We start from the raw sequence: 19,238 nt of genomic DNA on the forward strand, positions 1-19,238 counted from the left end.
TTTATGAAGCACTTAAATCCTTCTGATGGTTTTATGTTCCTTGTGTGACAAAGAGTTCACAAAGAAACTGATTATAAACATAAGTATTTGACAGCAAATTGATTACATGTTACAAATAATGACCAGCAGGTAGAGATAGGATGAAAAGGATGTGACTTATACAGTAATGATTTGGGGCTAAATCACTGTGGAATCACTGCCGCACACTTTTTGATGAACTTTATGAACTTGCAGAGTATATGGAGTAGGATATAAGCACAAAAGTTTTAAATGGTTTTGATCCATTGTTCAGGAAAAATATCCGCACTGACACGCCTCTGTGTTATAATGGTTACCAGATGATTTGCATAAATATACACGGCTTATTTGTGGTTGCTTTAAAATGTCTTCCTGAACAGATTTCAAGATCAGCAGAAGGATTTATTTGTAGTTAAGCATCTAAAATTATTCTAACATCTAAAATTATTGTAAAATCACATGCTGTCTGCTATCATAAAATCCTGTGGTTAATTGATTTGCTTTCACACCTCAAATGAACCACAACAGAGTTGGGCCAAAACCACACTTAAGACTATCTCAGCCTGGCTGTTTGGTCTGCACCGTGGATTGATTGACAGCATTTCTGAGGTTGATTGTAGGCCTAGCCTGTTGGTTCAGTTAAATTGGGCCATGGTTCATTTGCCCAGCTAGTTTGGTTCATGTGGACTACTGTGAAAGCTGTTGTGTGGACCAAAAACTGGACTGAAACTGCTTGAAAAGGTATGAGTTGGTCTGGTTCCAAATAGACTCTGATGTGGTTCATTTGTGGTGTGAAAGCAAATCAACCAGCCATAGGATTTTATGATGGCAAGTATGTGATTTTAGCTAACTTCAAAAAAATTTAACCTCCTAAGAAAATACCATCAGCTAATCATGAAATCTGTCCTGCAACAGATTATTTAAACTTGGCACAAAAAGTTTGGAAACTTAACTTTGGTCGATCATATTCCCGTTGTTTTTTTTACCGATTTTATTGTATTATATATCATTAAAAAGCTTGTGTAATTTCCTTTCCTATGATACCCAACTCATTGTGATTGTGAACTCATGGAACGAGCACCAGGCCTACTAATGTGAGTGGGTCGCAGAAAAAAAGTGCTGAAATTTCCCTGCAGCACACCTGCGTCCTGCAGGTGTGAACCCAAAAATGAACACCTGTCGATAATGGTGCCGTCATCCACAGGTGTTCATTTTTTGTTGTTTTACACAAAACATCGCCATTCCGCATTTGTCTTATGTGGATAAGCTCCGTGCTATAGGGCAGGTTGAAGCTGGCGTCTGGCAGAGGGATGTTGCAGCATTACTTGGAGTGCGCCCTGGTACCATCTCCAAACTGGTTGCCAAGTTCCGCACAACTGCCACGCACCGGACGTCCCAGGGTCACAACACCTGAGCAAGATCGGTTTCTTACTCGAGCAGCACTGGGGGACCGCAGGCTGTCTTTCACACGTCTGCAGACAAGGTTCTCAGACCGTTACAGAAGACTTTCATGTCATCTCATTTTTGGGTTCACACCTGCAGGATGCAGGTGTGCTGCAGGGAAATTTCGGCACTTTTTTCTGCAACCCACTCACATTAGTAGGCCTGATGCTTGTTCCATAAGTTCACAATCACAATGAGTTGGGTATCATAGGAAAGGAAATAACACAGGCTTTTTAATGATATATAATACAATAAAATCGGTAAAAAAAACAATGGAAATAGGATCGACCAAAGTTAAGTTTCCAAACTTTTTGTGCCAAGTTTATTTGATCTTAATAAGCCATGTATCTAGCTTTATAAGCCATATTTATGTAAATAATTGGGTAAAACTATGGACATTACCACGGGTATTTTTAATGATTAACATGCCAGTAAGCTGGTCAATCTACTGTGCTTCTGTCCTACTCTGTGTACTTTGTCATTTCATTAAGTCCATTAAAAAGTGTGTGAAAGCAATCCTGCAATAATGTCACACAAAAATTAGGTGAAAGGGAATATTTTTCCAGTGTTCTTTCTTGATTTGCTACTTGTTTTTAATCAGTTATGTTTTAGTTCTGTTTGACACAAAAGATCACATGTATACACATTAGAAGCATTTTAGTGCTTGATTTCCCATACATTGGTCATGATTATGCAGGATGACAGTAGCCAAAACTGTCCACTTATTATGATACCTGACAGTCTGTCAACATGAACAATAACAGAACTACAATGCAACTGTATATACTCTTTCTTTTGGACCATAATTTCTGATCAAATACAAATAAACCTTGTGTACGCATAAATGTGCTGCCCCCAATTTTTTTTTTTTTTTTTTTTTTTTTTTTGTTGTTGTTGTCTATCATAATCATTGTATTAAGAATAAGACGGTGTCCTGGAAAATGTCTTAAATTTGAGATTGGAGAATCATATTTAATATGCCTTCTTTCTTAGAGGGACAACATTGAAGTTAAGAGAGACTGTGTCATAAGATCTCTGTGTGTCTACCTCAACGAGGACAGCAACGCACTTGTCAAGGAGTACCTGGTTAGTAGTAACATTTTACTGTAAGCTTTCAGTATTTAACTTGTATTTTTTTTCTTTATTTCATAATGGTCTTTTTTTTTTTTGTACCAATAGACTGTCAACAATGAGGAAGCTAAGAGAGAGATTGCACAGACCACCATGGGGATTTATGTGATTCGCCAAGAAGGTGCTGATGCAGAGGATGAGCCAGAGGCTGTTGGAGTGGTGATCGAGGGTGTGGAGCTCCTAAGCAATCTGAGGAGCATCTCTTTTGGATTTGCCATGCTTTTTGGGCTCATTTACACACTCAACCTGAGTTATCCCCAGGAACTCAAATACACATTTGAGTTCTTCCAGAAAGTGCTGATGACCCTGGATGGCAATAAACTGTCCCCTAAGGTCCAAACACTTAAGATAAAGATGCTTCAATAAGTACTCACAAGTACAGCGCCGGACAGTTGAGCTTGCCACATTTTGGCTCATTGAACAATGCCATTTTGATAACCTGGAAAATCATTTGAACCGAGCTGGTTCAAATGTGTAATGGCTTTACATTACACTTGCTAAACATTGGTGTTTACAGAGTTCATTAGATAGTTGTTCACTTATGTGGATTCATTCTGTTCTTATTGGTCCACCCTCCTCTTGATAGTTTCTGCAGCCTCAAAGCTGCTGTAAGCTGCTCTCTTTAGGGCTTGGTCAGATTGATTTAGGTGGACACTTTTCTGGCATGTTCACAGATATGTTTACCATATTTGCCCTAGTATTTCACACACTCTTCTGTATCATTATTGACTGTTGGATGTTAACCATGCCTCACTTTTATTGTGCAAGTAAGCTGGGCTTGCTCTGTCCATTCTGGTGATGCTTTAAGTGTCCTTGGAACTACAACTCATTAGTTAATGTTTCTGATTTCTTTTATTACAGGCAAAAGGGTTGTTTTTATTTTTTTTCCAATTAATTTTGATGAGGATTCTGCAACCCCTATGATGACATTGAACTTGCAAGTGATGTTTTTGTTTGAGATGGGTGTTGTTTTTTTGGTTGAAGTCTTGGTGGACTGATACTCTTCTGTCTTGATTATGATCTATGATGTCAGCACCCAGGAAAGCCTTATGTTTTTATTTTGTGATTTTTTTTTTTGTGATTACAGAGTGGTTTTATGTATTAGAAACCCTTTTGAATTGTTCCCGATAAATGCCAAATGTAATGTTCTTAAAATGTAATGTTCTCAGAAGTTTTAAGATGTTTAGATTAGTATGTTTTTACATACGAATGTTAAAGCTTTAGTGCATAACTATTACAATACTTAATATTAAATAATTAATTGGAATAATAATTAATTGGAATAATAATTAATTACTAAATATTACAATACAATATTACAAAATGAGAATGACCATTATATTCAAGCCATTGCAAAAGAATGTCCAGTACATTCACGCCATTGACAAATGAGTTGACACAATGCAGTTTAAGCCTCAGCTCCACATTGTCCTCTGTATTTCTCAGTACAGCAGCATTTTGAATCTTGTGTTGTCCGGCAACATTCCTGTGCTGGTGCTCAGGAGGTAATTTGCTTTACCTCAAGACTGAGGGAGGACAACATCAGCAGGAGCTTTTTGCAGCCATCTTCTTTGCCTCCCCTTGCCAACAGACTGCAACTGCATTCTCCTCTTAGTCATGAGGTAAAAGAAATCACAGAAATGCAGAGTTATTTGGAGCTGATAGGTTATAATAATTGTGCACTTGAGCTTTAGGTTGTTTTATTGTTATGTAGTTTGTGGGAAAAAGTTCAGTGATTGATTTTTCATGTCAAAACAGACTTTGTGTGTTTATTACAGACAAAACTGAAAGGACTGCACACTTAAATGCTGTTTTACTTTGTTTATTCTTGATCTCAGGTCATTTTATTTTTAAACAGTATTATTTAGCCCTCATTTGAAGCTCCTGTTTTTGTATTACCTCATTAATATTGTAACTGAGTTTTATTTCTGAGTTTAAATGTCTCACATAGTGCACTTAGATAATCAGTTTTACTGGTTATGGCATAAAGCCATTGGCTTTTATGCTCAAGTACTGTTGGGTTTACAATAAAGTTTTAACTTTTTCAGAACTTTGCTTGTGTGTGGGATGCTTAAATAAACACATAAGGTTTATGTAAAACTTCCTCTTATCTTTATATGTAATTATTGAATAAGCAACATAAGGTTTATGTAAAAGTTCACCTTAAAGTGTATTAATGAAATGAACACAAAGTATATGCAGACATTAGCATTAACTTTAACTTAAACTTCATTTAATAAAAAATGATTTTGTTTACATTAACTATACATGATAAAAACATTGCATTTAATGTGACCTTTTACTTTGAACTTATGTGTTGGAATTACATGGAAAATTTACATGTAATTAAAATACATAAAGTCAACATTTTGGCTTAATTATTTTTTTGAGTGTACAGCCCGACTGCAACATGCTTGCAAACAGATATAGGTCGCCAGAGATGAGTGGCTTGTCGTGAGAGTGTTACGGAGAGGCAGTCACAGATATATTCAAACATTCCTCTTGTCATTCGAAAATTATGAATGAAGTCTGTGTCAGTGAAGCCGCTAACATCACTATCCCACCCCTGCTGACTCCAACTCTGCATCCAAATACTCTGTTGTAGACACAGCAGCCATTGCACCACAAAAAGCCACACCAAAAAACCTGGCTCTCCGCTTTTTTAATCTTCTACTTAAAATTATTTGACTGTAATGGTGCTGACTTTGGTTGCAGAGAAACTTTATCAGTGCCACACACGCCGATACGAGATGCCTACGTATTTACTTCCATAAACACAGTGCGTGCTGCGTGGTCACCATTATGTCAGGACCTCTTTTGCACATGCGGGTCACTTCAGGATCGCATTCAGTTGATACTGAGAACTGACAGAAGTTGCATTTAATTTGTAATATGAATGAGCACACAAAAAAATCAGATTTCACGAAAAAATCCAAATTGTGCATTATGACCTGCTGTCTGAAAGCAGCCTAAGGTTTTCTTGTGAAATACAAGTCAAAGCTGTTCCTCATGAATAAATAATAGTCTTGTCAGTCCTTACATTCCAGAAGCTCTTTCAGCTTCTATTAATCAAGGCTTTATTCATAAAAACTGAAAAACCCCAACTGAGATGAAAAATATAGAAAGAGTAAAAGTTGTTCATTCATCACCAAATGAAACCATGTAGCCTACTTATGCCTACTTAAGCACTAAATCTAAAACATCTAAACTGAGACACCCCATGAAAAATAGAGTAAAAATAAAAGTTACAAAACTATTTTTAAATAAAGATGTATTCCTTGAAAAATTCATCAAACCTGCTTTAAGCATCAAATGTGAAGGTCAAGGTTAAACAGAAAACTTCCACAAATCCAGGTGTAAATTTCAGCTGATTTTATTTATGAAATGTACATCATCTCAGGATTAAGTTTTACATTAAAACACCGGTTCCCCAATTCAAAATGAGAAGTTTTTGTCCAAGTTTAAAAGCCTAGAAACCCTTGAGTATCAAAACTAGCAACAACATCCAGTTAAGACAAATACTTGTACTCTTCCTCATTTCTGAAGTGTGACATTGAATTTTGCAGCTCAGATCTGGTTTCAAACATTTTAATTTGGATTTTTCTGCCCAAATTAATAGCATGCATATTGAATCATATTTTAATTATAATTAATTTAAGTGCATCACGTGAAGATGACAAATTTTAATTAGAAGTAATACAAAATTAACTCCCTGATCATCACAGCATGTGATTCTGAAGCTGATCAGAACTGATCCACAAAGTTCAACAAGATCTTTTCAGGTGAAACTGCAGCTGAAAGAATAACACAACAGATACAGACCCAAAGCTCTAAACTCACACTGAACTGAGAAGTCAGTTTTACAGTGCAGGAAAACAGTAGTGTGAAGGCAGCGTTGACAGTCTCTGATTTATTATGGCAGCCAGACGGCACAAAAGGTGTTAATTTGAAAGCAATGCATTAACAAAAACATCAGTAGTTGTGTACAGTTTACTATTTAAACTGACCAAAGCAAGCACACAGAACTCCAGTTTTCTTGTTAATTCATTTTAGTTTGGTAACACATCATCAGATATGATTTAGTGAGAACATTTCTGTACAAACACATTGGCCAGCAGAGATCCTGCAGTGAAAGCAATAGAACTGCAGAAAAACATCTGTGTAACCTGAGGGAAAAGTGCTGTGACTGCACTTACTTGTTCTTATAATTAGTGTTTAAAGTATTATTTCTAACCCTTTGATGTAAATCTGAGAAATGAAATTATTGCGTTACAAAATTAGCAACTTTCAATTTACCAATCAAGAATAAAAACTGTTGTCACAGGCAAAATCTAGGTATTCCAATTCCAGTTTTAGGCCACTTTCTTTGTTTATGTTTTTGCAGCTTTGCTTCACTGCACAGATGAAGTACCAAATCTACATTCCCTTATGTTCCTTCCCACCTTTTTTTTTTTTTTAAAATAAAAAATGGGGCGTTTTATGGCACTTCACTTTCTGAAGGACTGTTGAAGCAGCTTGCAAACACCTCAACATGTAAAGAATAAAGTCAGGGCTTTCAGTACATCTGAACACTACAGTGACCTGTTCAATGGACAATTATTTAGCAAAACAGCAGGTGGGATGTGATGTGGTGCAGGAGTGGCAGCAGGGTTTTGTGTTTTTTTTCTTTTGGTGCATCATGGGACAGTGACGTGGAAGGGGGAGCCTGGAATGTGGTCGTCACCCCATTTAACCACCAGGATATAGTTTCCCCGCTCCTTCAGCATGTAACTGACATTGTACTGCAGGTTTCCCAGATGTTTGACCAGAACTTCCTCACAGGGAACCTGAGGGCCGTGAACTCCCACCAGCAGCATGTTTTTACCTGCACAGGACATGAAAACAAATCACAATGAAATGTTGTATTCTTAACCCAACCTTTGATCGCTGCCTAAACCTAAACCAAGCATTTTGGTGCTTGAATGTAACCAAACTGGAGCTGAGACAATAAATCAATTAACTGACTTAAATTGATAAAAAAAAAAAAAAGTTCAACTATAATTTTCCTGAATCGAAGCTTTGTTTCCTTAATTTCATTGCCGCTCAACATTGGTCCCACTTTTTGTTTAACACAGCCATTTATTCTGATGCACATGATACCAGGGTTACCACAAAGTTGATTGTTAGTTCCATCTTAAAGATATTGTACAGACTTTCTACATGATCTTGAAAAAGTTTCATTTTTATATATATATGCCTGATCTTCGCCTGCAATTTAAAATGACATTATCAGCAAAAAAATACGTAATTTCCAAATGCTATTTCCAGCTTCCCTGGTCAAGTCGGACAAGACTGGACTGATTTACAGCAGACCTACATCACAATGGCACCACACCGACGGCAGAGGTTAGCAGTGAGAAGTAAGCAGAACGAGTGAGGAGTAAGATCTGTCCTTTTTCCTAAAGAAAGGGATTTCTTGGATTTATTTTGTTGTAATGGTGGACACTGGAACTGGAGCTGGGCTGGCAGAAAGAAAAAGAAAGCTAAATGGGAGAGTGATAGAACACGAGTTAAAACACTGCATTGGTTTGAACCAATAGAGTTAAAAGGAGTTAAAAGGAATGAAAACAGACCCTGAGTTGGCCCTCTTCCTTCTAGACAGGTATAGAATGCTTCTTTTCTTTATACATATGTATTGGAACACTGTATTTTACTATAGTGGCTGTTGGTAGCTCAGTCGAACATTTAGTAAACACTTCTGCGTTCACCACAGAGCTAGCTCTGTGACGTTGGTAATATGTTTTATTTGGAGCATTGTTTCAGTCCCAAACTAAGGGCGTTGTAAGGTGAGACTGAAATGCTTCTGTATGGAGTTTAATGATAATGCCAGGACCTGGATACTAAACTGCCCTTCAGAAACAAGATAATTATAAAAGTAAAAAACTGTGAATGCAGAGAGCTGAAGCAGCTAGCGCTGAACTGCTAATGCAGAATGATGAAGATGTTGAATGACTGAAGTAATTTATGAAAAAGCTTGAATACTTTGTGGAAAAGCTGGTGCAAATGTATATTAATGGGACATGTCTGAGAGCACCGGTCTGTGAGTAACACTCCGGAGTGAAATAGAGACATAGAAGCAGGAGTCGGTGTTCCAAAGTTAGGTTTCATTTTTATTTTCACCCCGGTTACTAAACTACCTTACATACGGACTTCATGAAGTTTACTTGTCTTGTTTCAAACGTCACTTTGCGCCCTGCAAGTTACTGTCTTGATAAAAAGAAATGCAGAGTTGTAAAGAGGATCCACTCTTCAGTGATTTGCTTCAATATGCCTTGGCCAGAGTTATGCCCTTACGACAGTACGTGCTAGTACTCACTGGAAGCAGTCTTTGTCCCTTAAAAACACCACCGATTCCGGTCGAAGATGTCGCTGCAATCCATTTTAAACGAATTGTCTGTACAGGACCTTTAAGTTATTAATAAGTTGGATTCAAATGTGCTGACTGCAGTGCACATATTGTTTGTAGATGTCACATGACTTTGTTGTTTATATCTATAGATATTTTTATATATACTTTTATACTGTTGTTATAGATTTTTTTTATATATCCTTTTACATTTATACTTTCTTTCATTGCTTCAGCTGGTTCTGTAATAAAGGACAAGTTATTTGTCATTTTCAGACATGTCTGTTTCACATTTTTACTATTTTTATTTGTCTATTCAAATAAGCGATAGCTGCAGCTTTAAACAAATCTTTGAAAATTGAAAGGGGAGAAATAGGGATAACTCTAAATAATAATTTGTTAAAACCATATTTATAATGTTTAAAGCACAGTAGAAAAGCTACTCCTTCAGTCTATGTGTGCATTCTTATTGCCTAGTTTATTTGCCAACCAAGCCAACATCTGAATATATTCTATTTACAACTAAATTCTCCCATAAGCTTTTAAAATAAATTCCGTAATGTTTGGAGGTGTCATCTTCTAACCTGCTTTGCTGCAGTCAACGGAAAAGCTGCTCCTCTGACCCACGAAAGCTTTGCTGAGTCCAGGACCTCGAGTCTGAACCTTACTGGCATCGGAGTCAGAAGTCCAGGGTCCAGCGCTCCGAGTCAGGCTGCTGCTGGATGCCTGGATGGCCGGGTCCACCGTCAGGGTGGACATCTCACTAGCATTAGTCACATTCACCAGACGCAGACCTGAGACGGAAACAATAATACAATTTAAAGCCGCAAGAAGCATTGAAATGCCCTGGCCAAGGGCACGTCCAGTAAAGGTATGTCCATCATTCAGCAAGTGCACTCTAGTACCAAATTTTAATGTCTTCTGATGAATGGGTGTAGGACTGGGAGATGGATGTCCAAGTCAAATTTCAGCCAAATCAGTGTTTGTAAGTCCGAACTGATGCAATTTTCATAAATGTATATTTGTAGGGGGCGCTATAGAGTAAAATTTCAATTTATTTCAATAAATGGCTGTAGGCCTGGGAGATAGACGTCTGATTCAAATTTGAGCCAAATCAGTGTTCGTACGTCTGAGCTGAAGCAATTTTTGTAATGGTAAATTTTCGAAGAATTTTGTGTATACTGTACACCTTTTTACTGTACACCTGTACACTGATTTTCAGCTCATTTGGCCAAACACCCAAGGAGGAGAGAGTTAAAATACAACGTCAGCGAAGATGCTGACTCAGCATTTTGGAGATTTCAATCCAATATGGCCGACTAAGGGTTGGTTTAGGGGCGTGGCCATAATAATATTTTTTGTTTGTCTCCTGACGATGAATCTGTGTACCGATTTTCATGGCTCTACGACAAACTTTACGTTGGACATGCTCCCATTGGCGTAATGTATTTCCACTTTTCAAGGGGGCGCTGTTGCAACATTTCTTTACCAACATCTACGAAACCTATATGTAAATTCAATTTTGCACATTTTTGAATTTTGGGCAAACTTTGGTGAGTTTTTGTAAATGTTCAGGGGGTCAAATTTGAGCTCAAAATGCAGCAGAAAGAAAAAAAAAATTATAAAAAAATTAAAGCCGCAAGCGGCCTTGAAAGGCCCTCACCACTGGCACATCCAGTAAAAGTATGTCCATTGTTCAGCAGGTGGCGCTCTAGCACCAAATTTTATGTTTTCTGATGAATGGGTGTAGGCCTGGGAGATTGACAATTGACACAAATTTGAGACAAATCAGTGTTTGCATGTCCGAACTGAACAAATTTTTGTATAAGTAAATCTGTAGGGGGCGCTATGAAGTCAAAATTCAATTTCTTCCATTGAATGGGTGTAGGCCTGTGAGATGTAGCACCAAGTCAAATTTGAGCCAAATCGGTGTTTGTATGTCCGAACTGGTGCAATTTTCATCAAGGTAAATTTGCAGGGGGCGCTATTGAGCGAAATGGCATTTTCTTTTGATAAATGGATGTAGGCCTGGGAGATTGACAACTGATTCAAATTTGAGTCAAAACGGTATTTGTATGTCCAAACTGAAGCAATTATAGTGAAGGTGAAGTTGTAGGGGGCGCTATAGCGCCAAATTTCACATTTTTCTGATAAATGGGTGTAGGTCTGGGAGATAGACGTCTGAGTCCAATTTGAGCCAAATCGGTGTTCGTATGTCCAAACTGAAGCAATTTTAATAAAAAAATTTTTTTAAAAACTTGTAGGGGGCGCTGTAGTGTGAAATTTCAATTTCTTTTGACAAATAGGTGTAGGCCTGGGAGACAGATGTCCGAGTCAAATTTGAGCCAAATCGGTGTTCGTAAGTCTGAACTGATGTCATTTTTGTAAATGTAAATTCATAGGGGGCGCTATGGTGCAAAATTTCAATTTCTTTTATTAAATGGGTGTAGGCCTGGGAGATAGACGTCCGATTCAAATTTGAGCCAAATCGGTATTCGTATGTCTGAGCTGAAGCAATTTTTGTAATGGTAAATTTCTGAAGAAACTTTGCAAAGTTTGCGACGCCGTCACACAAAAACGGTGACACCGATCCCAAAAATTCGGCTACATTTTTATGCCCCACTTCCCTAGATACTGTACACCAATTTTCAGCTCATTTGGCCAAACAGCCAAGGAGGAGATAGTTAAAACATGACTTCAGCGAAAATGCTGACTCAGCATTTTGGAAATTTTAACCCAATATGGCCGACTAAGGGTTGGTTTAGGGGCATGGCCATAATAATATTTTTTGTTTGTCTCCTGATGATGAATGTGTTTACCAATTTTTGTGGCTGTACGACAAACTTTACATTGGACGTGGTCCCATTGACCAAAATTGAGCTCACAGCGCAGGACAAAAAAAAATAAAACAAATAAATAATAATAATTACAGCCGCAAGTGGCATCTAAAGGCCCTCGCCACGGGCAAGTCCAGCACAAACATGTCTATCGTTCAGCAGGTGGCACTCTAGCACCAAATTTTATGTCTTCTGATGAATGGGTGTGGGAGATAGACAATTGACTCAAATTTGAGGTAAATCAGTGTTCTTATGTATGAACTAAAAAAATTTTTGCATAAGTAAATCTGTAGGGGGCGCTATGCAGCCAACATTCAATTTGTTCCATTGAATGGGTGTAGGCCTGTGAGATGTACCACTGAGTCAAATTTGAGCCAAATCAGTGTTCGTATATCTGACCTGATGCAATTTTTGTAAAGGTAGGGGGTGTAGGGGGTGCTATTGTATAAATTTTCAATGTCTTCTGACAAATGGGTGTAAGCCTGGAAGACTGGCAACTGATTCAAATTTGAGGCAAATTGGTGATCATATGTCCAAACTGAAGCAATTTTAGCAAAATTAAATTTGTAGGGGGCGCTATGGAGCCAAATTTCAAATTTTTCAGATGAATGGGTGTAGACCTGGCAGATAGACAACTGACTCAAATTTGAGCCAAATTGGTGATCGTATGTCCGAGCTGAAGCAATTTTTGTAAAGGTAACTTTGTAGGGGGCGCTGTAGTGCAAAATTTAAATTTCTTCCAATAAATGGCTGTAGGCCTTGGAGATTGATAGCTGATTGAAATTTGAGCCAAATCGGTGTTTGTATGTCCGAGCTGAAGCAATTTTTGTAAAGGTAACTTTGTAGGGGGCGGTATAAGGGCACTATAGTGCAAAATTTACATTTCTTCCAATAAGTGGCTGTAGGCCTGGGAGATTGACAACTGATTCAAATTTGAGCCAAATCGATGATTGTATGACCAAATGGAAGCAAGATTTGTAAAGGCAAATTTCTGAAAAAACTTTGGAAACTTAGCGACCTCCTTGCACAAAAACGGTAAAACTGATCCCAAAAATTCGGCTAACGTTTGATGCTCCACTCCTCTAGATACTGTACACCAATTTTGAGCTCATTCGGCCAAATGCACAAGGAGGAGATATTTAAAATATGACGTCAGCAAAAACGCTGACTCAGCATTTTGGAAATTTCAATCCAATATGGCCGACTAAGGGTTGGTTTAGGAGTGTGGCCATAATAATATTTTTTGTTTTTCTTCTGACAAAGAATCTGTGTACCTATTTTCATGGCTCTACGACAAACTTTATGTTGGACGTGGTCTCACTGGTGTAATATATTTCCACTTTTCAAGGGGGTGCTGTCACAACATTTCTTTCCCGATATCTACGAAACCTATACGTATATTCAATTTCTCGCATTTCTGAATTTTGGGCAAAATTTAGTGAGTTTTCGTTCAGGGGGTCAAATTTGAGCTCAAAGCACAGGAGAAGGAAAAAAATAAAAAATAAAAATAATAATAATAATAATCTGAGCAAGAACAATAGAGCCGTTTCCGTGGCAATCACATATTTGGCTTTATTTTAAAGCTCTCGAGGTCCCCCACGTCTCCGTGGGGTCAGATGTCACGTTTTGTGCACTTACACACACATGACTGACCCCAACTGGGCATGTCCCATTGACTCCCATTCATTCCAAGCAGGTGTAAATATGTGGTTTGTGTACATGTCATGTACATGTTCGGAAAGGTCTCACTGCTGTGAATGTGAATATGTGTGAGAGTGTCAACAGTGGCAAAAGGCGACCGGGTCACTGGCGATTTCGTCCCCATGCGCCCACTGCAGACTCAATAGGCCCTTTGCCTGCTTTACTCGGCTCAGGCTTAATAATAATCTGAGCAAGAACAATATAGCCGTTTCCGTGGCAATCACGTATTTGGCTTTATTTGAAAGCTCTTGAGGTCCCCCACGTCTCCGTGGGGTCCAATGTCTCATGTCGTGCACTTGCACACACATGACCGACCCTGACTGGACGTGGCCCATTTACTCCCATTCATTCTAAGCTGGTGTAAATATGCAGTTTGTGCACGTCATGTACATGTTCTTAAAGATCTCACTGCTGTGAATGTGAAAATGTGTGAGAGTGGCGACAGTGGAGAAAGGCGACCGCGTCACTGGCGATTTCGTCCCCATATGCCCACTGCAGATTCAATAGGCCCTGGGCTGGCTTTACTCTGCTCAGGCCTAATAATAATCTGAGCAAGAACAATATAGCCGTTTCCATGGCAACCACGTATTTGGCTTGATTTGAAAGCTCTGGAGCTCCCCCATGTGTGTGGGGTCCAATGTCTCGTGCCATGCACTTACACACTTGTGACTGACCCCGAGTGCACGTGTCTCATTGACTCCCATTCATTCCAAGCAGGTGTAAATATGCGGTTTGTGCATGTCATGTACATGTTCTTAAAGGTCTCACTGCTGTGAATGTGAATATGTGTGAGAGTGGCGACAGTGGAGAAAGGCGGCCGCGTCACTGGCGATTTCGTCCCCATATGCCCACAGCAGACTCAATAGGCCCTGCGCCAGCATTACTCGGCTCGGGCCTAATAAAGGCGGCCATACACTGTGTGATTTCAGAGACGATTTCTTACTCGAGCGACTATTTCTGGGATTGGGCAAGATGTGCCTCTAATCGTGTGTCGTGGTTCGTGCAGTGTACATGGGGTAAGGAGAAACGATTAACACCTCACGACCACCTCACGACCAGCAATCGTGTATTTGCAAGGAAAGCGGAGCTGTTTGAAATCCTGCTCGCTTCTCGTGAGGGTATCGCACTGTCAAAGCAGTGCCATGAGCCGATGTGCCTCAAATTCTTATACTGTGCATGCGCGAACACAGTAACAGCCAGCTACTGTAACCTAATTCTAACCTTACAGTAGCTAGCTATTCATTCATTCATTCATTTTCTGAGCCCGCTTTATCCTCACTAGGGTCATGGGGGTCGCTTGGAGCCTATCCCTGCTACTTCCGGGCGAAGGCAGGGTACACCCTGGACATTTCGCCAGTTCATCACAGGGCTGACATATAGAGACAAACAATCACTCTCACATTCACACCTATGGGCAATTTAGATTAACCAATTAACAGTGCATGTCTTTGGATGGTAGGAGGAAGCTGGAGCACCCGGAGAGAACCCATGCAGACACGGGGAGAACATACAAACTCCACACAGAAAGGTCCAACCCCCCGTCGACTGGTGTTGGAATTGAACCCAAGACCTTCTTGCTGTGAGCTGTGTAGCTGGCTATTGGCCTAGTGCAATTTGGCTTTTGCAGCTTACCTCTAGTTCCCGCTGTAGGATTGACAGCCCATACTGTCCAGGTTTAGCCAACCAATTCCTGCACCAAACACGTCATCGTCTTTTCTTCTTTTTTGATTCCCCACAGATAATGGCACATATTGCCAAAGTAGCTCGTTGGTTTTTGTTTAGCACTACCATTTTGTGACTCATGCCAATACACAATTGTCTATGCACTTCCGGATTCCTTGGTATTTTAACGTTGTATTTCCGGATACAACACTCGAACGTGTTGTGCGTCCTCTGATGTATGGTCCTACAGTGTGAGCAGTCAGGTTGCAAATGAACATCGGTCCGTACAGTGTGAGAACATGAATCGTGAGCCTGACTTTACGATTGATTCGCACAGTTCCAGATGGAGCTGCGTGCAACGATCGAAATAATCGCACAGTGTATAGCCGCTTTAAATAATAATCTGAGCAAGAACAATATAGCCATTTCTGTGGCAACCACATATTTGGCTTTATTTGAAAGCTCTCAAGGTCCCCCACGACTCCGTGGGGTCCAGTGTCACGTGCCGTGAACTTACACACACATGACTGACCCCGACTGGGCTTGTCTCATTGACTCCCATTCATTCTAAGCAGGTGTAAATATGTGGTTTGTGTCCAAGACATGTACATGTTTGGAAAGGTCTCACTGCTGAGAATGTGAATATGTGTGAGTGGCGACAGTGGCGAAAGACGACCGCGTCACTGGCAATTTCGTCCCCATGCGCCCACTGCAGACTCAATAGGCCCTGCGCTTTACTTGGCTTGGCCCTAGTAAATTAAAGCCGCAACCAGCATTGAAAAGCCCTCGCCATGGGCACGGCCAGTACAAGTTTGTCCATCATTCAGCAGCTGGCACTCTAGCACCAAATTTTATGTCTTCTGATGAATGGGTGTAGGCCTTGGAGATTGACAACCGATTCAAATTTGAGGCAAACTGGTGTACATTTGTTCGAACTGAGAATATTTTTGTAAAGATAAATTTGTAGGGGGCTCTATAACAACAAATTTCAATTTTTTCTGATGAATGGGTGTAGGCCTGGGAGATTGACAGTTGACTCAAATTTGAGACAATTAGTGTTTGTATGTCCGAACTAAACAAACTTTTGTTGAAGTAAATCTGTAGGGGATGCTATAGAGCCAAAATTAAATTTATTCCATTGAACGGGTGTAGGCCTGTGAGATGTACCACCAAGTCAAATTTGAGGCAAATTGGTGTTCGTGTGTCCGAACTGATGCAATTTTCCTATAGGTAAATTTGTAGGGGGCGCTATAGAGCGAAATGGCAATTTCTTTTGATAGATGGATGTAGGCCTGGGAGATTGACAACTGATTCAAGTTTGAGCCAAATCATTGTTCGTATATCCAAACTGAAGCAATTTTTGTAAAGGTAAAGTTGTAGGGGGCACTATAGCACCAAATTTCAAATTTTTCTGATAACTGGGTGTTGGCCTGGGATAGACGTCTGAGTCAAATTTGAGCCAAATTGGTGATTGTATGTCCAAACTGAAGCAATTTTTATAAAAATAAATTTGGAGGGGGCGTTACAGTGCAAAATTTCAATTTCTTTCAATAAATGGGTGTAGGCCCGAGAGATAGAAGTCTGAGTCAACTTTGAGCCAAATCAGTGTTTGTAAGTCCGAACTTATGTCATTTTCATAAATCTACATTTGTAGGGGGTGCTATAGTGCGAAATTGAAATTTCTTTCAACAAATGGGTGTAGGCCTGGGAGATAGACGTTTGATTCAAATTTGAGCCAAATTGGTGTTCATATGTCCGAGCTGAGGTAATTTTTGTAATGGTAAATTTTCAAACAAACTTTGCAAAGTTTCCAACCTCGTCGCATAAAAATGGTGACACCAATCCCAAAAATCTGGCTAACTTTTGATGCCCCACTTCTCTAGATCAAAAGTATCAAGGTATAGTTTTTAGATGTTACCTGCTTGACGGTTTCGACTGTGACTCCTGTCTTCCTCAGAAGTGTCATCTGACGTGCTGCTGATGTGTCATTTATCAGCTGGTCGGCTCAATGGGCTGTGATTGGCACCTCCTCCACCTTGGGTGGTCTCTGGAGGAGAGAATCCCAGGTGTGTGAGAGGGTGTATGCCCCCTCGTCCCAGTTGATGGTGCCACTTGCCTGCTTCCTGATCTCTGTTGCCTCCTTGATCCAACGTTTGAATTTGTTTGTTTCAGATGTTATGATTGTGCCCTTGTCCCAGTCCATGATGTGGTTGTGATTTCTGCAAGGGTTTGGGATTGCTGATTTTAAGTTCTCCTGTTCTGCTTTATCCTTTTGAGTCTGTGTGAATCACCCCACTGTCTCCTTTTCGCATTCTTTTGGGTGTTCTTTTTTCCTTGTGTTGAAACCTCGTCCTGTTTCCCCGATGTATGTTTTGTTACATGATTTGCATGGTATCTCGTAAATGATGTTACATTTTTGGTCCGGTGCTATTTTGTCCTTTGGGTATATGAGTATTTGATGAAGTTTTGTGTGTGGTTTTATGACAACGTTGATATTGTTTTTTTTCATGACCCTCTGTTCTGTTCTGTTCTGTTATCCCCCAGATGTATGGTACAATCATAACATCTGAAACAAACAAACTCAAACATTGGATCTAGGAGGCAATAGAGATCAGGAAGCGGGTGAGCAGCACCATCAACTGGGACGAGGGGGCATACACCCTCTCGCACACCTGGGATTCCCTCCTCCAGAGACCACCCAAAGTGGAGGAGGCACGGTCGGCTCGACAGGCTGTGATTGGTCCATCGAGCCAACCAGCTGATAAATGACACATCAGCAGCACATCCGAAGACGCTTCTGAGGAAGACTGGAGTCACAGTCGAAACTGTCAAGCAGGTAACATCTAAAAATGATACCTTGTCTGAACAAAAGAAAAAAGAAAAAAGTCTTAAAAATGGGCCCTTCTAGGAGTTATAAAAGGAGACTGAAAATACAATTTACAATCACCCACAATCTATCACAGAGACAGATAAAACAAAAAGAGATGGGCCTTAAACAGTATTTAAAATGGAAGTCACTGGTCAGGATGGGGGGTGGGGCAACCTGAGGTGGGAGGGACAATCTCCTTTTTTTTTTTTTTATTCTAATTGGGCTCAGCTGGCTGACAGGCAGCTGTCTGTACCGATAAGGCAGCAGCCGACACCAACTGTACTCCCAGTCATCATTGCCCATTTTTCTAACACCTTTGCTTGTGTATCCTCTTTTATTTGGACATTTTACCAGGGAGTATCTCACACTACTTTTTTTTTTTTTTTTCCTACTTGTCTTGTCCAGCGTTCTAACAGTAGAATGGTAGTCTGGTTCCTTTTGGTGCTGAACGAATTTGCTTTGCCAAGGGTAACTTCATAAAGTATATGAAGCGCCCTTTGATATTCTACTGTGTTTATTATGAGTTTTGTTGAACCACATTTCGATGCCGGACCTGACATGGGGGGTGGGGGTGGGGGGGGTAGAAGAAGGGGAGAGAACAAGAGAGAAAAAGGTGGAGAAGACCCTCACAAGAAAGTATCAACAATACAAACAGCAACAACCATGGAGACAATTATAATGGTGACAATAACTACAAGGAGAACTGCGTAAACTGGGCAGAAGAGAGAGAAAAAAAACAAAAAACAAAACGAACAAACTACAAAAAAAAAAAAAACAAAAAAACACAACAATGAGATACATAAGACCTATGAAATGAAGAATATAAGAAAGCATGAACAAAATGTCGTATACCACATTCGTACAAATAATACCTATAACAAATAATACCAGAAACAAATCCACACAACATCAGTTGTTCACATTCATCTGCTGTGACAGAGTGAACCAGGCAAACAGACTGAGGTGAAGAACACACACATGCAACCGCAACCGCACTCCCTCCAAGGATCAGGGACCGACCAAGAGGGCCCCAAGGCCCGGCCATCCAGCAGACACCACAGAGAGGGGGGATCCAGCCCGCCCCCCCCCAAGAGGCAACAGTGTGCCCGCCCCGAAGATGGTCGAGGGAGGCCCCCCACCAGAGGCCCCACAGCAGCCGAGCACAGGCCCCAGGAGGCCAGGGACGCCAGCC

At 40.1% G+C, this 19,238-nt stretch overlaps 1 protein-coding gene across 1 annotated transcript in view; it reads right to left on the bottom strand.

Annotated features, from left to right (window-relative positions):
* Positions 1-5,949: 5,949 nt before the first annotated feature.
* flnba (filamin B a) overlaps positions 5,950-19,238 on the bottom strand; it is a 290,646-nt gene continuing 277,357 nt past the window's right edge. Inside the window, 2 exon segments of the mRNA XM_030135348.1 lie at positions 5,950-7,456; positions 9,562-9,771. Of these exon segments, the coding sequence (XP_029991208.1) occupies positions 7,269-7,456; positions 9,562-9,771 (398 nt within the window). The 3' untranslated portion in view covers positions 5,950-7,268.

This window comes from Sphaeramia orbicularis, chromosome 5 (assembly GCF_902148855.1).
Source record: "Sphaeramia orbicularis chromosome 5, fSphaOr1.1, whole genome shotgun sequence".
NCBI lineage: Eukaryota > Metazoa > Chordata > Actinopteri > Kurtiformes > Apogonidae > Sphaeramia > Sphaeramia orbicularis.